Source organism: Ranitomeya imitator, chromosome 10 (genome assembly GCF_032444005.1).
Source record: "Ranitomeya imitator isolate aRanImi1 chromosome 10, aRanImi1.pri, whole genome shotgun sequence".
NCBI classification, from domain to species: Eukaryota; Metazoa; Chordata; class Amphibia; order Anura; family Dendrobatidae; genus Ranitomeya; species Ranitomeya imitator.
Window position 1 is genome coordinate 5,883,934 of NC_091291.1, and position 21,044 is coordinate 5,904,977.

Sequence of the window (21,044 nt, forward strand, 5' to 3'; positions counted from 1 at the left end):
GCTCCAAAGAGGGAGCAGAGCCTGGAGCAGCAGCTCCAAAGAGGGAGCAGAGCCTGGAGCAGCAGGTCCAAAGAGGGAGCAGACCCTGGAGCAACAGCTCCAAAGAGGGAGCAGAGCCTGGAGCAGCAGCTCCACAGAGGGAGCAGACCCTGGAGCAGCAGGTCCACAGAGGGAGCAGACCGTGGAACAGCAGGTCCACAAAGGGAGCAGAACCTGGAGCAGCAGGTCCACAAAGGGAGCAGAACCTGGAGCAACAGCTCCAAAAAGGGAGCAGAGCCTGGAGCAGCAGCTCCAAAGAGGGAGCAGAGCCTGGAGCAGCAGGTCCAAAGAGGGAGCAGACCCTGGAGCAGCAGGTCCAAAGAGGGAGCAGACCCTGGAGCAGCAGCTCCAAAGAGGGAGCAGAGCCTGGAGCAGCAGCTCCACAGAGGGAGCAGACCCTGGAGCAGCAGGTCCACAGAGGGAGCAGACCGTGGAACAGCAGGTCCACAAAGGGAGCAGAACCTGGAGCAGCAGCTCCACAGTGGGGGCACCTCTGCTCCTTTGTCCGGTTCCCCCAGCGGAGCTCAGACAAACGGGATGCTTTCGCTTATGATTGTTTTCTGCCTGTTTCCCTGGAGAGGATCCCTGTGAACATAAATTAATTCTCATTACACACAAATTAAAAGCATCTCTGCTGGACTGCTGGCATGACGATGATGAGCCGGGGAGGGCCCATCTGCCAGTATTACCTGAGCAGCCTCCTTCCTCCCCCGGTCCAGGTGCCTGTGATCCTCACCTTCCTGCATTTTGTTTGTCTCCTGATGATGAATGGCCCTTTGATAGCATTCTATATGAAGTGACAGCAGCAATCTGCCCGCTGTAATAACTGCTCTAATGAGAGGCTACAATGTGACACTGATGGCCACGACTGACACTGCTACTGAGAAGTAATTATGGAGACAAAGGGATATAAAAGATCCATCGAGGGTTCAGATTAAAATGTTTGTTTCGATTCTCAGTCCTTCTATGTAAAGAACTGTATGTAAAAAAGTAGATGATATAGAAGCAAAAATAACAATACCAATACACATAATATTACTGACAATGCTACAAATACGAATTATTGTAAAATAAGGCTGACATTAGTAATAATTATCAATAATTCTAGACCTGTTCCTTCATATCCTCCATAAATCGCAGGTTCACTCTGCAGCGACTTTCCCACAATATTTGTTAATGACATAAGCAGCCATTTCCACTTGGAATATTTAATAAAACTGTTTAATCAAATATTATATTTGGTAATAAAATTATGACCACGCTAATCTATTTTCATTAAATAAATACAGGATAATAAAAGGGTTAATTCGGTGCTTTAACCCCTTGAGGTTCGGGTCGAGTCAGCCGCTGTCTTGCTCTTGAGATCTGGATATTTTAGGTTTTATTGCAAGAAATGGCCGTGATATTAATTAATTGGCATGTAAGGGTAAAGTGAAAAGCAGCAGCCACTTACCCTCCACAGATAATAAGGCTGCGAGGTGGAAGGGTCGTCGTAGACCCCCAGCCCTCTCCGGCAGGTAACCCCCACATCTCCATGTGAAATCGCCATTTCACCCCTCCACACGGGCTAATTGTTGGGAAGATGATTTGTGAAATTGCTCTCCACCAGGACATCAGTGCTCGCCTGTCCTGGCTGCAAAGAGATCCCGGGGAGCGGACAAGCCCCAAATTACAGGGGGAAATTAAAAGGCTCATTAAGATGCCGGCACAGGGCAGACCCTGAAGATTAATAAGTAATGCTGCACATTTATCAGTGCACTTGTTGGATGCAGCAGGAGATTATGGGGGAATGAAGAAGATTGAGCAGATCAGATGAGTGATCATTATTATTAGGAGACCGGGCCCCTAAATCAAGGGGAGAAGGAGACTATAATCCCAGTGTGTCCTGTAGAATCTATACATGTTCTCCTCTCTCCTGGTACCTCGCAGAAGGAGACTATAATCCCAGTGTGCCCTGTAGAATCTATACATGTTCTCCTCTCTCCTGTCACCTCGCAGAAGGAGACTATAATCCCAGTGTGTCCTGTAGAATCTATACATGTTCTCCTCTCTCCTGTCACCTCGCAGAAGGGGACTATAATCCCAGTGTGTCCTGTAGAATCTATACATGTTCTCCTCTCTCCTGTCACCTCGCAGAAGGGGACTATAATCCCAGTGTGTCCTGTAGAATCTATACATGTTCTCCTCTCTCCTGTCACCTCGCAGAAGGAGACTATAATCCCAGTGTGCCCTGTAGAATCTATACATGTTCTCCTCTCTCCTGTCACCTCGCAGAAGGAGACTATAATCCCAGTGTGTCCTGTAGAATCTATACATGTTCTCCTCTCTCCTGTCACCTCGCAGAAGGAGACTATAATCCCAGTGTGTCCTGTAGAATCTATACATGTTCTCCTCTCTCCTGTCACCTCGCAGAAGGAGACTATAATCACAGTGTGTCCTGTAGAATCTATACATGTTCTCCTCTCTCCTGTCACCTCGCAGAAGGGGACTATAATCCCAGTGTGTCCTGTAGAATTTATACATGTTCTCCTCTCTCCTGTCACCTCGCAGAAGGAGACTATAATCCCAGTGTGTCCTGTAGAATCTATACATGTTCTCCTCTCTCCTGTCACCTCGCAGAAGGGGACTATAATCCCAGTGTGTCCTGTAGAATCTATACATGTTCTCCTCTCTCCTGTCACCTCGCAGAAGGAGACTATAATCCCAGTGTGCCCTGTAGAATCTATACATGTTCTCCTCTCTCCTGTCACCTCGCAGAAGGAGACTATAATCCCAGTGTGTCCTGTAGAATCTATACATGTTCTCCTCTCTCCTGTCACCTCGCAGAAGGAGACTATAATCCCAGTGTGTCCTGTAGAATCTATACATGTTCTCCTCTCTCCTGTCACCTCGCAGAAGGGGACTATAATCCCAGTGTGCCCTGTAGAATCTATACATGTTCTCCTCTCTCCTGTCACCTCGCAGAAGGAGACTATAATCCCAGTGTGCCCTGTAGAATCTATACATGTTCTCCTCTCTCCTGTCACCTCGCAGAAGGAGACTATAATCCCAGTGTGTCCTGTAGAATCTATACATGTTCTCCTCTCTCCTGTCACCTCGCAGAAGGAGACTATAATCCCAGTGTGTCCTGTAGAATCTATACATGTTCTCCTCTCTCCTGTCACCTCGCAGAAGGAGACTATAATCCCAGTGTGTCCTGTAGAATCTATACATGTTCTCCTCTCTCCTGTCACCTCGCAGAAGGAGACTATAATCCCAGTGTGTCCTGTAGAATCTATACATGTTCTCCTCTCTCCTGTCACCTCGCAGAAGGAGACTATAATCCCAGTGTGTCCTGTAGAATCTATACATGTTCTCCTCTCTCCTGTCACCTCGCAGAAGGAGACTATAATCCCAGTGTGTCCTGTAGAATCTATACATGTTCTCCTCTCTCCTGTCACCTCGCAGAAGGAGACTATAATCCCAGTGTGTCCTGTAGAATCTATACATGTTCTCCTCTCTCCTGTCACCTCGCAGAAGGAGACTATAATCACAGTGTGTCCTGTAGAATCTATACATGTTCTCCTCTCTCCTGTCACTTCTTTCTCTCTTCTGCTCTTTGTATCTACTGATGTGATCTGGGGAGCCGGGGGACAATGTAGGATAAATCCAGGACAGAATGAAAAGTTTCCTCTGAATATTAAGAACCCCCCATTTTACATATGAAAACATTGATTGTGAGTTTGGCGTCATCCCCTGCTGAGAAGGATTTCAGCGCTGCTCGCCCCCCAAAACGTGCACCCCCTGTCTGCCCAGGGACAGCCATTGTCCGGAGACTGCCCAGGGTCTGCACCTGGGGCTCTGCAGAAGATGGAACTAGACAGGTAGTGCCGGGACCAGAAGACACAATCTTCCTGGAAATGCCCAGTGCTTCTGATAGTGACTATGTGAGATCAGGGACCTGGCACCACTGCCCCTCACATAGCGGTTCATCAGCTCCCCCCTCTCCAGCAATACTGAGCACATTTTAAGAAACTGTACAATAAAACGTGTATGTTTCATCCCTGATATCTGAGTGTATAAAGTAGTGGCAGTCCTCCCAGCCTGTGCCATTGGCCCAGCAGCCCCGACCACTGCCCCAACCTCCTCATGAATAAAAGAAACAGGGGAAGAGCCTATCAGTGATCGCAGCCTCCGCCCTGCAAAAAAAACTTCTGGCCACTTCTACAACTTGCAAAGCTCTCAGCTGACATTCTGTGCCCCCCAAACATCCTGCACCTCACCACCTAGCAAGCACAAGACCCCTGCTATCTCCCACTGCACTGCTCCAGGGAACCCCCACTCTGTATCTTTATATTGTCAAAGACTGGGGGCTGCATCCCCGCCACAGCTCCTCACACTGGTCATCCCCTGGACATTGGCTGGGCTCCTCTGGGAACCACGAGTCCACTTCAGCCTGTCCGCAGTGAATGGCTGCGCTGCCCGGCACTGTCCCCAGAATGATGCGGCCGGCGCCCGGGCAGAACTACCCCCGGGCAGGATTCCCCCTGGAAGGTAAGAGGGCACTCAGCCTGTATTATCGGGGAACATAGATTATATATTTGGGAATATAACATATATATATAATGTATTTGGAAATATAGGTTATATATTTGGGAACATAGGTTATATATTTGGAAATATATTATATATTTGGGGTATATATATTTGGGGATATAGGATATATATTAGGGAATATAAAATATATATAATGTATTTGGAAATAGATTATATATTTGGGGTATAGTGTATATATATTAGGGAATACAGGTTATGTATTTGGGAATATTCTATTTGAGAACATAGTATATATGAAAACAGATTATATGTTTGGGAATATAGGATATATTAGGGAATATAGTATATATATTTGGAAACTGAAATTTTATATAGAAATATATATTTGGGAAAATTCAAGAATATAGATTATATATTTGGAAATACATTATATGCTTGGGAATATAGTATATATATATATATATATATATATATATATATATATATATATATATATATATTATGGAATATAGTATACTTGGGAAGATAGATTATATATTATGGAATATAGTATATATATTTGGGAAGATAGATTCTATATTTGGGAAAATTCTATTTGAGAATATAGTATATATATTTGGAAATACATTATATACTTGGGAATATAGTATATATATATTATGGAATATAGTATATATACTTGGGAAGATAGATTATATATTATGGAATATAGTATATATATTTGGGAACATAGATGATATATTTGGGAAAATTCTATTTGAGAATATAGGGTACATATTTGGGAACATAGATGATGTATTTGGAAATATATGATGAAATATAGGTTATGTATTTGGGGACACAGACAGTATAGGTGTTTATTATTTCTCCGCCGGTTTGCATGCTTGTCTCTTGGCATAAGTCGCTTTGTTTCCGTGCTGTAACTTTCTGTCCGGCCGGTAATTACCGCAGCTGTCTATAGAGAGCGCCTCTCGGTGTGTCCGGCGGTAATTGCCGCAGCTGTCTATAGAGAGCGCCTCTCGGTGTGTCCGGCCGGTAATTACCGCAGCTGTCTATAGAGAGCGCCTCTCGGTGTGTCCGGCCGGTAATTACCGCAGCTGTCTATAGAGAGCGCCTCTCGGTGTGTCCGGCCGGTAATTGCCGCAGCTGTCTATAGAGAGCGCCTCTCGGTGTGTCCGGCCGGTAATTACCGCAGCTGTCTATAGAGAGCGCCTCTCGGTGTGTCCGGCCGGTAATTACCGCAGCTGTCTATAGAGAGCGCCTCTCGGTGTGTCCGGCCGGTAATTACCGCAGCTGTCTATAGAGAGCGCCTCTCGGTGTGTCCGGCCGGTAATTACCGCAGCTGTCTATAGAGAGCGCCTCTCGGTGTGTCCGGCCGGTAATTGCCGCAGCTGTCTATAGAGAGCGCCTCTCGGTGTGTCCGGCCGGTAATTACCGCAGCTGTCTATAGAGAGCGCCTCTCGGTGTGTCCGGCCGGTAATTACCGCAGCTGTCTATAGAGAGCGCCTCTCGGTGTGTCCGGCCGGTAATTGCCGCAGCTGTCTATAGAGAGCGCCTCTCGGTGTGTCCGGCCGGTAATTGCCGCAGCTGTCTATAGAGAGCGCCTCTCGGTGGGTCCTGTCTGCCGGCGCTGTGAATTGCGCTCCCACTTCTCCAAATCCATCTCCATCTATTCCGTGATTCCGTGATCAAGTGGCCGCAATAAAACTGTGAAAAGCCACGAAAACTGCAAAACACACAATCCGCGGGGATTTACTGGAGGGCTGGAGAAAGGAAAACAGGCGCAAAGAGACAGATCAACGGATTACTGCGATGTTTGCTCAACATGACTGCGAATAATGAGCGCGGCTTCTGGGGGCCACTTCACCGTGAGATGGGCCCTCGGAGTGGCCCCTTATCTGCAATCACCGCTCCAGAGTGTAGGAGCCGAGTGACCGGGGAATTAGCGGCGCATGATTGTCATTAAATCTCCAAATATCGGCGCGCTAAATTATGCAGCTCCCATGCCGGAAAATCGCCCTAATCTGCTCCATCTGAATGACACGATATTACACAAAGTGCCGATCTCTCTGCCGGATTATCGGGGCCCAGCAGCCCGAATCGCGCACTTCTGCAGATCGGTTTATGTGATATAAGAGCCCCCTCCTGCAGAGAGCAGATACCTGCTAGATTTTCATCTACTGATCATTTATTAATATTGACTTTAATCAACCCTGATAATAGCAGGAAAAAAACTTCCATAAATTCATACATAAGGTCCTGAGATTTCAGGAAAACAAACGAAAACGAGATATTATAAATATTTCCTACACATTTTAAAGTCGGACATTTCTCATATGGATCCTGGATGTAATTTATGTTATACACACAGAGGCTTTGTGCCGTGTAAAATAAGTATCATGTGGGAGAAGGGTGTGATGTATGCAATAATGACATGAATATTAGCAATGTGGAATATATATATATATATATGTATATATATATATATATATATATTTATATATATTATTGATCCTGCAGCAGTCGATACTATGTACACGAATAGTAGCTGAGTGTAATAAATATAAGACACTGTGATACTATGTACCAGGTATTATATTATATATATATATATATATATATATATATATATATATATATATATATATATATATATATATATATATATATATATATATATATATCATATTATGGATCAGGAGGGGATAATTTGTGCCTTTGCTTAGTGTCTATTTGTGGGTAGTGTATTTAAGATTAGTTAACGAATACTCCAGTAATGACACTTAATACTTTATCCAGAGTACAGTATAAAAGGGCAATAAATATAAAAGTATTAATCAGCACATCCAAAGTATGGAAATATACTGCAGTGTTCATTATCCAAGACCAGCTGATGTGTACACATTTTGTATTCATATAATTAATACTCATTAATGATCAGTGTAATTAGTACACGTTAATAGTCCAGTCTTCAGCAGTTTAGTGAATGTGAGGACAATTCTATTAGTGGGTTAAATCTTGTCTTGTATAAGCAGTGCAGTAAATGTACAGACACCATGCAGCAGTGCAATGTATGGTGGATCCAGTGAAATACAGTGACACAGGTGGCGCACTATCCATAGACTTCTCCCAGGTATTGATAGTTTGTGGGGGCTTCTGTGCAGCACGGCTTATTGTATAGGAATGTGATAAGTTTGTGTTTTCGTCTCTCCAGTGTCCACTCCTCTGGGCCAAGGTCGAGTAAACCAACTCGGGGGAGTGTTCATCAATGGCAGACCTCTGCCCAACCACATCAGACACAAGATTGTAGAGATGGCCCACCATGGCATCCGACCATGTGTCATCTCCAGGCAGCTCCGGGTCTCTCATGGCTGCGTATCCAAAATCCTGTGCAGGTACCAGGAGACTGGCTCCATCAGGCCCGGGGCCATCGGGGGCAGTAAGCCCAGGGTGAGTGTCCCACAGAGAAGCCATTGTGTATGGAAACATTGTATCTCATAGTCCACTGATACATAATTATTTATAAACAGCAGATGTAACTATGGCGGCATAACACATGGAATCAGCTCACATACATGTCATACACACGTCTTCTGCCCCCTCCATACTGACATGCTGCCCCCCATGTGTTGACCATTAAAGCAGGTGGCCACTCCCGATGTTGAGAAGAAGATCGAGGAATACAAGAGGGAGAACCCCGGGATGTTCAGCTGGGAGATCCGGGACCGGCTACTGAAGGACGGGCACTGTGACCGGAGCTCTGTCCCCTCAGGTGAGCGCAGGGGCCACAGTACCCACTGTCACTACTAGCCTCATGTACACAAGACCCTGGAATAATGAATGGGTGCTCCTGCTCCGCTGTGTGAGTGTACTGTCACTACTAGCCTCATGTACACAAGACCCTGGAATAAAGAATGTGTGCTCCTGCTCCGCTGTGTGAGTGTACTGTCACTACTAGCCTCATGTGCACAAGACCCTGGAATAAAGAATGTGTGCTCCTGCTCCGCTGTGTGAGTGTACTGTCACTACTAGCCTCATGTACACAAGACCCTGGAATAATGAATGCGTGCTCCTGCTCCGCTGTGTGAGTGTACTGTCACTACTAGCCTCATGTGCACAAGACCCTGGAATAAAGAATGTGTGCTCCTGCTCCGCTTGGTGAGTGTACTGTCACTACTAGCCTCATGTGCACAAGACCCTGGAATAATGAATGCGTGCTCCTGCTCCGCTGTGTGAGTGTACTGTCACTACTAGCCTCATGTATACAAGACCCTGGAATAATGAATGCGTGTTCCTGCTCCGCTGTGTGAGTGTACTGTCACTACTAGCCTCATGTGCACAAGACCCTGGAATAATGAATGTGTGCTGCTGCTCCTCTGTATGAGTGTACTGTCACTACTAGCCTCATGTACACAAGACCCTGGAATAATGAATGTGTGCTCCGGCTCCGCTGTGTGAGTGTACTGTCACTACTAGCCTCATGTATACAAGACCCTGGAATAATGAATGTATGCTCCTGCTCCACTGTGAGTGTGCACTGGCATGGAAATAATGAGTGTGTTCTCCAATGTGAGTATGCACAGGCAGAGATAATGGGTGTGTGCTCTGCTGTGTCAGTGTACACAGGCACAGATGAGTGTGTGCTCCGCTGAGTGTGCACAGGCGCAGAGATGTGTGTGCTCTGCCGTGAGTGCACAGGCACAGGCATAATAGGTGTGGGCTCCTTTGTGTGTGTGCACAGGGATAATAAGTGTGTGCTCCAATGTGAGTGTGCACAGAGATAAATGGTGTGTGCTCCACGGTGAGTGTGCACAGGCACAGAGATGAGTGTGTGCTCCACTGTGTGAGTGTGCACAGGCACAGAAATAATGAATGCGTGCTCTGCTGTGTGGCTGTGCACAGGCACAGAGATAATGGGCGTGTGCTCTGCTGTAAGAGTGTGTACAGGCACAGTTAATGAGTGTGTTCTGCTGTGTGTGTGCACAGACACAAAGATAATGGGCGTGTTCCCCGCCGTTAATTTGCACAAGCAGAGATAATGGGTGTGTGCTCTGGTGTGACTGTGCACAGGCACAGATACAATGAGTTTGTGCTCCGCTGTGAGGGTGCACAGGCACCGATGAGTGTGTTCCGCTGTGAGTGTGCACAGGCACAGATGAGTGTGTTCCGCTGTGAGTGTGCACAGGCACATGAGTATGTGCTTAGCTGTGTAAGTGTGCAGACACAGAGATAATGTGTATGTTCCGGTGTCTGAGTGTGCACAGGCACTGAGATAGTGTGTGCTCTGCAGCATAAATGTGCACAGGCACAGAGATAATGAGTGTTCTCTCTTGTATATGTGAACACAATATATATTATGGGACATACATGATGAGTGTTCTCCCTTGTATGTGTGCACAATGTATATTATGTGATATGTAGGATGGGTGTTCTCCCTTGTATGTGTGCACAACGTATAGTATGGGATATATAGGAAGTGTTCTCACTTGTATATATTTGTGTACACAATGTATATTATGTGATATATAGGAAGAGATTCCCCTTGTATATGTGTGCACAATGTATGTTATGAGATATATAGGATGTGTTCTCAAATATATATGTGCGCACAAAATATGTTATGGGATATACATGATGAGTGTTCTTTGTATATGTGAACACAATATATATTATGGGATATACAGGACGAATGTTCTTACTTGTATATGGGCGCACAATGTATATTATGGGATATATAGAGTGACTATTTTCCCTTGTATAAGTGTGTATAATGTATATTATGGGATATAGGATGAGTGTTCCCATTGTATATGTGTGCACAATGTATATTATGGGATATATAGGGTGACTGTCCTGCCTTGTATAAGTGTGTATAATGTATATTATTGGACATAGGATGAGTGTTCCCATTGTATATGTGTGCACAATGTATATTATGGGATATATAGGGTGACTGTCCTGCCTTGTATAAGTGTGTATAATGTATATTATTGGACATAGGATGAGTGTTCCCATTGTATATGTGTGCACAATGTATATTATGGGATATATAGGGTGACTGTTTTCCCCTAGGTGTACACACTGGAAGTGAAGTATGTGTTTCCTGTATATTACAGGATGAATGTGCCCTATGTACAGCTGTGTTGTAATCCAAATAGTATAGTGAGAATGTTTTCTCATTTGTTGAAATATGTATATTGTATTTTATTTTTGCTTTTCGATACATTAAGAAAACGTTCGTCTCTTGCTTATATTTTGAATGCTCACAAATAAGACTTGTTTGTTTTTTTGCTTATTATAGGATTATGCATTTTTACAATATATATATTATTAATGTATTATCCATCGTATTAGTGATCTTCTTAATGTAGTGTAGGATGGTGCTACCACACTGAGGGAACAATACGGTGAACGTTCCACATGCAGTATGTAGACATACAATGTATTTAATATATGTATACAATATAAATGTGTTCACTGCATATTATTGGTTGTGTGCGTGATGCATGTACACAGATATGATAAGTGTGGTCCTTGTATAGTACAGAATTTCCCATAGCCACAATATTATATTACAAATGTATCTGCTTCTTAATATAATTGTGGCTTTGCACATGATAGGAGTATAAACATGGACAATGGACTGTGCAAATTCGTTCAATGTGGATTTTAGGAGAGTGAATGATGATGAATGAGCTTTATGTATGACACGTTTATACAATGATATGATCGCAGTAACTTTCTATTATAGAAGGAGTGCGCTTTCCTCTGCAGATCACAGGAATATAATCGATAGGTGTTTATCTTATTGTGTTCTCCTGTATATTTTATTTATTATTATTTTGTATTTTCGGCATATTGATAAATTTTTTTCCTGCACATTGGAAGTAGAAGAGTGTTGAATTGGTTGAATGGCTGCACTCATATTCCTGGATGACTGCTCTGCACACTCTGAGTTCGGACATCACAGTATTATGTGTGTATGTTATAGGGCGTGTGCACAATGTATACATTCTGATAACTGGACTATCGTGTGCACACTATACATGATGTATATTTAGGGCCACCATTTTTTCTGTAACCCAAATTTATATCCCCTCCCGTCTCTTTCCATTTCTGAGGTTTAGTGAGTTCGATTAGCCGGGTCCTGAGAATAAAGTTCGGGAAAAAGGAGGAAGATGATGACTGTGACAAGAAAGATGAAGACGGGGAGAAAAAGACCAAGCACAGCATCGATGGCATCCTGGGCGACAAAGGTCGGTGCGATATATATATAGATATATAGGGTCCTGCACTGATAATAGCAGCTGTTCATGTGCGGTTGTGATGTCAGATTATTGCCTGTGCCATCAGAGGGTGAGGCTGGCAGTGTCAGGCGGAGGGTTTAGGCACCCGGGATTATTTATATCAACGGGGAAAAGGCTTAAATATGGGGGATGATCGGGCGATGAATGGTGGAGCTGTGATGACCGGAGGAGTCCCAGCCCCTGCAGGTTGGGCGAGGTGGGTACACTGCGGCCACAGGTGCCCACACAATGGCGGAGTCAATTATTTATCGGCGGCTGCGGGGCTTTTGCTTTTCATTTGCTGGACATATTTGCTATAAACGCTCCCTAGAAAGCAGCGATCAGCAGCAATTAGTGAGCGGGACATAACGAGGGTGACGGAGGGTGCGGGGATATAACGAGGGTGACGGAGGGTGCGGGGACATAATGGGGGTGACGGAGGGTGCGGGGACATAATGAGGGTGAGGGGACATAATGAGGGTGACGGAGGGTGCGGGGACATAATGAGGGTGACGGAGGGTGCGGGGACATAATGAGGGTGACGGAGGGTGCGGGGACATAATGAGTGTGAGGGAGGGTGCGGGGACATAATGAGGGTGACGGAGGGTGCGGGGACATAATGAGGGTGCGGGGACATAATGAGGGTGACGGAGGGTGCGGGGACATGAGGGTGACGGAGGGTGCGGGGACCTAATGAGGGTGACGGAGGGTGCGGGGACATAACGAGGGTGACGGAGGGTGCGGGGACATAACGAGGGTGAGGGAGGGTGCGGGGACATGAGGGTGACGGAGGGTGCGGGGACATAATGAGGGTGAGGGAGGGTGCGGGGACATGAGGGTGACGGAGGGTGCGGGGACATAATGAGGGTGAGGGAGGGTGCGGGGACATAATGAGGGTGACGGAGGGTGCGGGGACATAATGAGGGTGACGGAGGGTGCGGGGACATGAGGGTGACGGAGGGTGCGGGGACATAATGAGGGTGCGGGGACATGAGGGTGACGGAGGGTGCGGGGACATAACGAGGGTGACGGAGGGTGCGGGGACATAATGAGGGTGCGGGGACATAATGATGACGGAGGGTGCGGGGACATAATGAGGGTGACGGAGGGTGCGGGGACATAATGAGGGTGACGGAGGGTGCGGGGACATAATGAGGGTGCGGGGACATAATGAGGGTGACGGAGGGTGCGGGGACATAATGAGGGTGACGGGACATAATGAGGGTGACGGAGGGTGCGGGGACATAACGAGGGTGACGGAGGGTGCGGGGACATAATGAGGGTGCGGGGACATAATGAGGGTGACGGAGGGTGCGGGGACATAATGAGGGTGACGGGACATAATGAGGGTGACGGAGGGTGCGGGGACATAACGAGGGTGACGGAGGGTGCGGGGACATAATGAGGGTGCGGGGACATAATGAGGGTGACGGAGGGTGCGGGGACATAATGAGGGTGACGGAGGGTGCGGGGACATAACGAGGGTGACGGAGGGTGCGGGGACATAATGGGGGTGACGGAGGGTGCGGGGACATGAGGGTGACGGAGGGTGCGGGGACATAATGGGGGTGACGGAGGGTGCGGGGACATAATGAGGGTGAGGGGACATAATGAGGGTGACGGAGGGTGCGGGGACATAATGAGGGTGAGGGAGGGTGCGGGGACATAATGAGGGTGACGGAGGGTGCGGGGACATAATGAGGGTGCGGGGACATAATGAGGGTGACGGAGGGTGCGGGGACATGAGGGTGACGGAGGGTGCGGGGACCTAATGAGGGTGACGGAGGGTGCGGGGACATAACGAGGGTGACGGAGGGTGCGGGGACATAACGAGGGTGAGGGAGGGTGCGGGGACATGAGGGTGACGGAGGGTGCGGGGACATAATGAGGGTGAGGGAGGGTGCGGGGACATGAGGGTGACGGAGGGTGCGGGGACATAATGAGGGTGAGGGAGGGTGCGGGGACATAATGAGGGTGACGGAGGGTGCGGGGACATAATGAGGGTGACGGAGGGTGCGGGGACATGAGGGTGACGGAGGGTGCGGGGACATAATGAGGGTGCGGGGACATGAGGGTGACGGAGGGTGCGGGGACATAACGAGGGTGACGGAGGGTGCGGGGACATAATGAGGGTGCGGGGACATAATGATGACGGAGGGTGCGGGGACATAATGAGGGTGACGGAGGGTGCGGGGACATAATGAGGGTGCGGGGACATAATGAGGGTGACGGAGGGTGCGGGGACATAATGAGGGTGACGGAGGGTGCGGGGACATAACGAGGGTGACGGAGGGTGCGGGGACATAATGAGGGTGCGGGGACATAATGAGGGTGACGGAGGGTGCGGGGACATAATGAGGGTGACGGAGGGTGCGGGGACATAATGAGGGTGACGGAGGGTGCGGGGACATAACGAGGGTGACGGAGGGTGCGGGGACAGCTGCCATTCCTCTACATCAGGGTTTTATCGTCCGGGTTATTGTGGTGCTGGGGAATAATTGGTATATGGGGCTGGTAATCCTATTCCCCATCATGCTGCTGATACTAATAATGGACGTGCTGGCACCACTATTACTTTACATTGCTATTAGTGGCACAAACTCTGCGACTTTCCTAAAAATGTATTTTTTTTTGTCTGACATAAACTATCCCTAACTGCTGATGTATTGGTTGTACATTTATATTTGTTGTGAAGTGTAATGGTTTTATGGTTTTAATTAAATTGGTGGCAATTATCCAGCATTTTATTATGATATATCTATAGAGAGTGAGAGGATATATATATATATATATATTAAAGTGAGAGATTATAGATATTATATATAGATTGCATGTATATATATATAATTGTGTGTGTGTGTATATATATATATATGTATAGATTGTAAATAGATATATGGATAGATTATATATAGATTGTATGTAAATATATGGATAAATGTATATAGATGGTATATAGATGTATTATATATATATGTATAGATTGTATTTAGAAGTATGGATAGATTGTATATAGTTGTATTATAAATGGATAGATTGTATTTAGATATACGGATATTATATATAGATTGCATGCAGATAGATATGTATGTACAATTGTGTGTATATATATTATATAGCTATATGGATAATTGTATATACAGGGGTAGATCGTATATAGATGTATTATATATATGGATAGATTGTATTTAGATAAGTGGATATATTATTATATATGTATAGATTATTTATAGATATATTACAGCCATATGGATTATATCTATATATATATACCCCCACACATTATATAATGCGTCCTCTGCAGTTTGGGCGCAGGGCACAATGGCGAATCCTTCTCCCTTCTTTCCCCTTTTATCTCAAACTTGAGGATGAACTTGGCTGACAAAAGGCCGCGCTCTATAGAGGCATCAGGAGGAGCAGATTCCCAGCCACAAAGCCGAGATCTCCCCCCATATACAGGGGGGCGAGGGTCCTTTCTGTGTGGAGCACAATGGGCTGAATGCCACTGGCCCCCCGCTGATCCCGCCTCTCTCTTGTGTAATATAATATTAGGGCTTTGTCTGGGGGCGCAGAGACCCCCGCTTACATCACTCACAAGAGGTTCGGCAGCAGCAGTGCTTGGCCTCCGGCCGGTGCTGCCGATCACTGCTCCCGGTGCTGCCGATCACTGCCTGGGCCTTCTGAACACTTCTCCTCAATCTTATTAAAGAGAAGCTGAGCTGTAATCAAAGCGAGAAACTAAGCGCTGCCCCCCTCCTGCCAGGGGCCACCGTCTGCTGAAGGGCCGGGTCCACAAGGGTTAATGGAGGCGCAGTAATCGCTCTGCGGACATCACCTCCATACATTGCCATAGTTTCAGGATCTGACACATCCGAGCACTACATTATTATTTATCTTACTTTTCCACTATTAACATTTAATAGGGAACTTTCTTCCCTTCTGCCTTTTTAGTAGTGATGGATACATGAATTAGTCTCGATTCTGCTACATTCGGGGGTCGGAATATGACCTGTGTGGTTGGGACAAAATACAACATAATAGTAATAATTAAGGATATAAAATATAGTGATGCCAGAAATATTGATAACTTGTTCTAGGATGTAAGGACATTGATGATGATGATGATATGTATCAGGAAGAGTCAAATTGATCCAATATAACGGCATCTGACGATCGCAGGAAGCGGGTGTATGGGGGGCGATGCCATCGCTGGGGGCGTCGGTAAGATTCCCATTTATCCCCCATCAGTGCTCACTCTCCGGGTGTTTTAAGTTGAAGGGTTTTAAGGCAGATTAAATTGAGTCTTTATTTCTCCACTTTCATCTTTAAACGGCTCAGCAGAGCTCGCCCGAGGGCACAGGCTGCCAGTCGCCCACATCTCCCTCTGGAGCAGACGCCCGATTTATCAGCACTAATTGTGGAGCGGATTTATCGGCCTCTTACACACTGTGCGGTGTAGATGAGGCCACAGAGGCGGGTACCTGCCGGTATCAGGGAGGGGGTCGCCATATATCCGTGCACCTCTCACACAGGAGCACATGCCGCACCATGGCGCAATAGTCTGACCTGCAGAGTATTCTGAGAAGCCCTGCCCTGCAGAAGCCCACCACAGCAAGCATCACTGGTGCAGACACATCTGCAATACTGCAAGTATTTCCTCCTATCCCACCTTTGTCAAGCTGGCCCTGTCTGGGGTTACAGTGGTGCAAACTATTCTGGAGGTCAAGTGCATGACCTTGAGCTTGTCCCCGACACTGATCTTCTATGTGCCTGATACATTGTGTGCATCCTAGAAACATACAGAAGGCAACCTGTAGGTCCTGAAGTCAGCGGTGGACGCAGATAGAGAAGGGCCCCTGTGCAAGGACAGTAGCTGGGCTTTTTGCTGTAGAATAGTTCTGTCTATGCGAGAAGTTGTGAAGATGGCCCCTTACCTCTTGGGTCCCTGTGCAGCTGCAACAATGATATCTGCCCCAACTCCATCTCCAAACACAACGCACAGCCTGGAGTTGGATAACACCTCTGTGATATTTAACCTCCCACCATGGAGCACATTCTGAGCAATGTGATGCTGGACACCTCAATCACCTACCACCCTGACTGTCCCTGTAGAAGACTCCATCACTGAGCTGGTAAATGGTATCTAGTGGTGTAACCAGCCTGTTGTCAGGGGTCATTAATGAGGGGCCACATTAACTTGCGGTAAGAAGCGCGCTCTCAGCCATCATACCCCAGCACACACATACCTCTTACCACCTTCAGGCCGTTTAACCTGTCATCCCCTATGAGTATTGACTACTCATCTTCCACAACACAGCATTTATCTGATGAAGGTCCATGTGGACCACTAGCTGTTGGTCCAGGGACTGTAAATCAATTCACCTTGTTTTGCAACATATCCTTTTGAGTGCAGAGTTTCATTACTACTACTGTTAGCCTGGGATCAGATCACTATAATGAGAGTATTGATACTCACTGGGATTAGATTTTTATATTGTGTATATTATGATCCACTGGACACTTGTACTATATTCTGGGCCCAAGCAATGATTTGCTGTGTTTTGCCCATGTTCTGGGTGACAGTTCTGGTGTTCATTTCTTTAACTATGTCACCTATGGATGAACTGGAGACGATCATTCACAATGTTCTAGGCATGCACCCTGTGATATTTTGGGTTCCACTGCATACTAGCATTCATCCTCCTGTATTCGGTGCTAGGACTTCTTCACTAGGTTTTGGGTCTAGTTTCTGTCTTCCATTATTTGTCCATTTTGTGGTTGTCCCTTTGCGTTTTTCCTGGTCCATCTCTGCACTGGTATCTATCTGGGGTCTTCCACACACAAGTATTCAGACTCTTAGTTATGAACTTGTAGTTACCATGTTGTATGCTGTATATTTTGTGATTTTTCCATGTCGCTGTGGACCCTTGTAATGCTCAGAATCACGTTCCTGGTCCATTCATGTATTGACTAGGTTCTGGGTTCTTCCCCACACTAGTAGTCACAATTTTAGCCATGTTTTACGTTAACTTGATAACTTTAGGTTAACTTATTAACCATATACTGTAGCTATGTTTTTGGTTTAATTACCATTTTCAATTGTTTTGTGAATCGATTTGTATGCACTTTGCTACGTTACTGGTCCATCCAAGTACCGGTACATTGACTATATTCTAGGTTCTTCCACATACTATGCAGTCACAATCTAGATGTTGTTCTAGGTGCACTCATGAACCTGTACTTACAACGTAGCTTTACTTTGGATCTTATCATGGGTCCATTGCATAGGATCTTCCACACTCATGTAGTCACCACATTATGTCCCAGTTACTATGTTGGCTTTATTCTTGTTCTACGTAGTTGTAGTCATCTTATGTTCTTGGCATCTTCTACATGCATGTATTGATTTTCATTTTACTTTGGTCTGGATTCTTCATTGCAGTAGCTTTTACCACTTTTTTTTTTTAAGTTTCACTTTTTACCCCTTAAGCAAATTTCTATTGCCTCGGTTTCGTGTGGTTATCAAGCCTTGTGAAGTTGATCTGGGGGTTTAGTCTGATTGGCATATTTGGAGCGGGGAAGGAATTATTTTCCCTGATATGGGGCAAATACCATCTTCCTCATTGGAGAAAACAGAAAACTCTACAAAATAGTTCCAGAGTCACACCAATAAGAGCGAGGCACCGATCCCACCATATATGCGGAGTAGGGTGATGTCACATGGCGTAGAAACATCGGCAATGACAAACGAGAAGACCAACAGCCTTCCAAACCAGGATCCTGGGATCGATGACCTATCAAGAATAAACAGCTTCTCTTTCCAATCAAGATTTTTGGCAAAGTATTACAGTGAGAGCTGAGAAATAATAAACGATTAGTAACCAAAACATAGGAAGAAGGGTGGATTCACGTGGATAAAGTGGGAGCTTCCAAACTCCACCACTTGTATCCATGAGGGGTTTGGGACATAAATCATATTTGATGTCGTGAAGGAATTTTTGGCAACTACCATGTACATTATTAGGGTTTTGACTTCTTCTAGATAAACATGACCTAGGTCTTTTTTTTAACCTTTACAACTATGAAGTACTGTTCTTATACCTGATAGGGTAACTAGGTGTCTATGCAAACGTTCTCCTTCAGCCATTGTACAAGGCATGTCATATTTTAAATAACATGCTACATGTCTGACCAACTTTGTGCATGATAGTCACCATGCGGCCGATGCCTGGTACAAGTAATTAAAGGAAGGGGTGAAAGTCATGGAAGGACACCAGTCGGTGGAAGGACACCAGTCGGTGGATGGACACCAGCCGGAGAATGTTCCTTTCCCCTTCCTCTGGTTCCAGCCTTATTTCACCTGCCGTATAGTGTAACAGGAGTTGCCATTAACCTCCCCTAGCATTTATCACAACCAATCTGCATTCATTAAACCAACAAGCCCGTGTGTGTGAGTAGGGTATGTTCACTTCATTAAGTCAGGGGATTACTCAAGGTTGCCAATGTAATCAAACACGACACAGCCTGGGATTTGTGAGTGGGATCAGTTTAAATAATGGGGGGCACAGAAAGGCATAGACAAGTGTCAAGCAATTCCCTGGCTCTGTGTGCGCATATTGAGAGACACAAACCCAGGGACATCCTCTCAGTGCTGATGAAGCTTACATGTCACAAGGCAGCCTGAAACAAATGAGCAACAACAATAACACAACAAAGATAACAATTACAAAGACAAACATTGGCTTTTGGGAACGAGTAGCCGGGAGAAGACGGTATACATGAACAAAGTAGGCAAATGTTTGCAAGATAAACTCTGCCTAAATCAAGTGTGACGGGAGGAGAGGGAGCGACAGAGACAGGAGGAGAGCGGCGCAGATAAGGCCGCATATTATTATTATTATTACACAGGGAATTTAATAACACCACTCATGCTTTCTCTTTCCAGCAAATGCTGCTCTAGATTTTTTTTTATCCCAGTTCAATTGCTTAGAGTGAATTATCATTCCTTGCATTAAGGCTATGTATGGCGAGTATGTGATAACGACCCTGAATGATATTTCATCACTTATGGCAATTTGGGGTAATGCTGGGCATAAAGAAAGTGATGATCATTAATAATCCAGCAGTAATACCCAAGTGTCATTGATAATAAATGTATGGCCTCGTCAGATGGACTTTACTCCATTGTTTCTGGCTTTAGTAACAACTTCCAGTATTGCTCTGACCACCTAGGAGCTACTGGTGCCCAGTAGGTAGGGAGCCACATGTATAAGGCACCGGAGCCACTGGTCAGGGAGCTTGGAGCAATGATGAACATAAGCAATACTAGTAACAGGAGGAGTGATTGTCCTTGTCCAATATGTTTTCATACTTGCCAGTAAGACATTATTTGCATTCGGGGAGAATCTTCTATCTATAACCAGTTTAACAGTGTATATTTCAGGAACTTAAATGGCATAATACTGATGTTATCATCCATACTAACAGCTAATTTACAGAAACGTTAAGAAAGAGTCCAAAACGCAAAAAAAAAGTGTACCAGCTCACCGGGTGCAGATAGGCCTAATCCAAGGCACGGCCCATGCTCCTGTGTAGCATGCCAATGAAAATCCAAAAATGCATCTTTCGTCCAGCCACATGGGTAAAGCATAAAATCTTTATTCAATATTGAATTAAAAAAACATGTTCTAATAAAGTAACATGATAAAACAAAGCAAAGAACCTACTAGACAAGTGTTTGGAGCGAGGCCGCATCCACTAGAAGGGTCCTGGGCGGAAGTATGTATAACGCAAGGTCCGGGCTCAGAAACCGCAGTGTGCGCGCTAGGGAGATCCATAAGTCGGAAGTCACACAGGGTGACTGCAGACTTATCAATTTAGACCAGACAACCCCTTTAATCATGGCATATCCACTAAGAAACTGGGTGCTCCATAGTGCAAATATCTCCGGTCAGAGGTGGAAAAGGGTTGATAAGATGAGTGCTCACCTGAGAGTTGTATGACTTCTAATCATTTCTGCAGAATGGCATAGAATGAAGCAGATCAGGTGCTTTTATTTGAGCCACACTGGACTACTGAAAAATACTTAAGAGTTAAGAGTGTAGAAACATCAGAGAAAAGAATAGGGAAGGTCCCTGTATGAAAAGTGCGGCTGACCAAGCATGATTGGTTGAAAAGCCAGAA

General features: G+C 45.6%; 1 protein-coding gene across 5 annotated transcripts in view; it reads left to right on the forward strand.

Moving 5' to 3' along the window:
- Window positions 1–4,091: 4,091 nt before the first annotated feature.
- PAX7 (paired box 7) overlaps window positions 4,092–21,044 on the forward strand; it is a 128,044-nt gene continuing 111,091 nt past the window's right edge. Inside the window, exons 1-4 of one of the 5 annotated variants that reach the window (XM_069741960.1) lie at window positions 4,092–4,572; window positions 7,790–8,025; window positions 8,221–8,347; window positions 11,703–11,831. In XM_069741960.1, the coding sequence (XP_069598061.1) occupies window positions 4,488–4,572; window positions 7,790–8,025; window positions 8,221–8,347; window positions 11,703–11,831 (577 nt within the window). In that variant the 5' untranslated portion in view covers window positions 4,092–4,487. Of the gene's footprint in view, window positions 4,573–7,789; window positions 8,026–8,217; window positions 8,348–11,696; window positions 11,832–21,044 lie in introns of all 5 variants that reach the window. The other 4 variants (XM_069741961.1, XM_069741959.1, XM_069741957.1 and 1 more) reach the window with 4 other exon arrangements.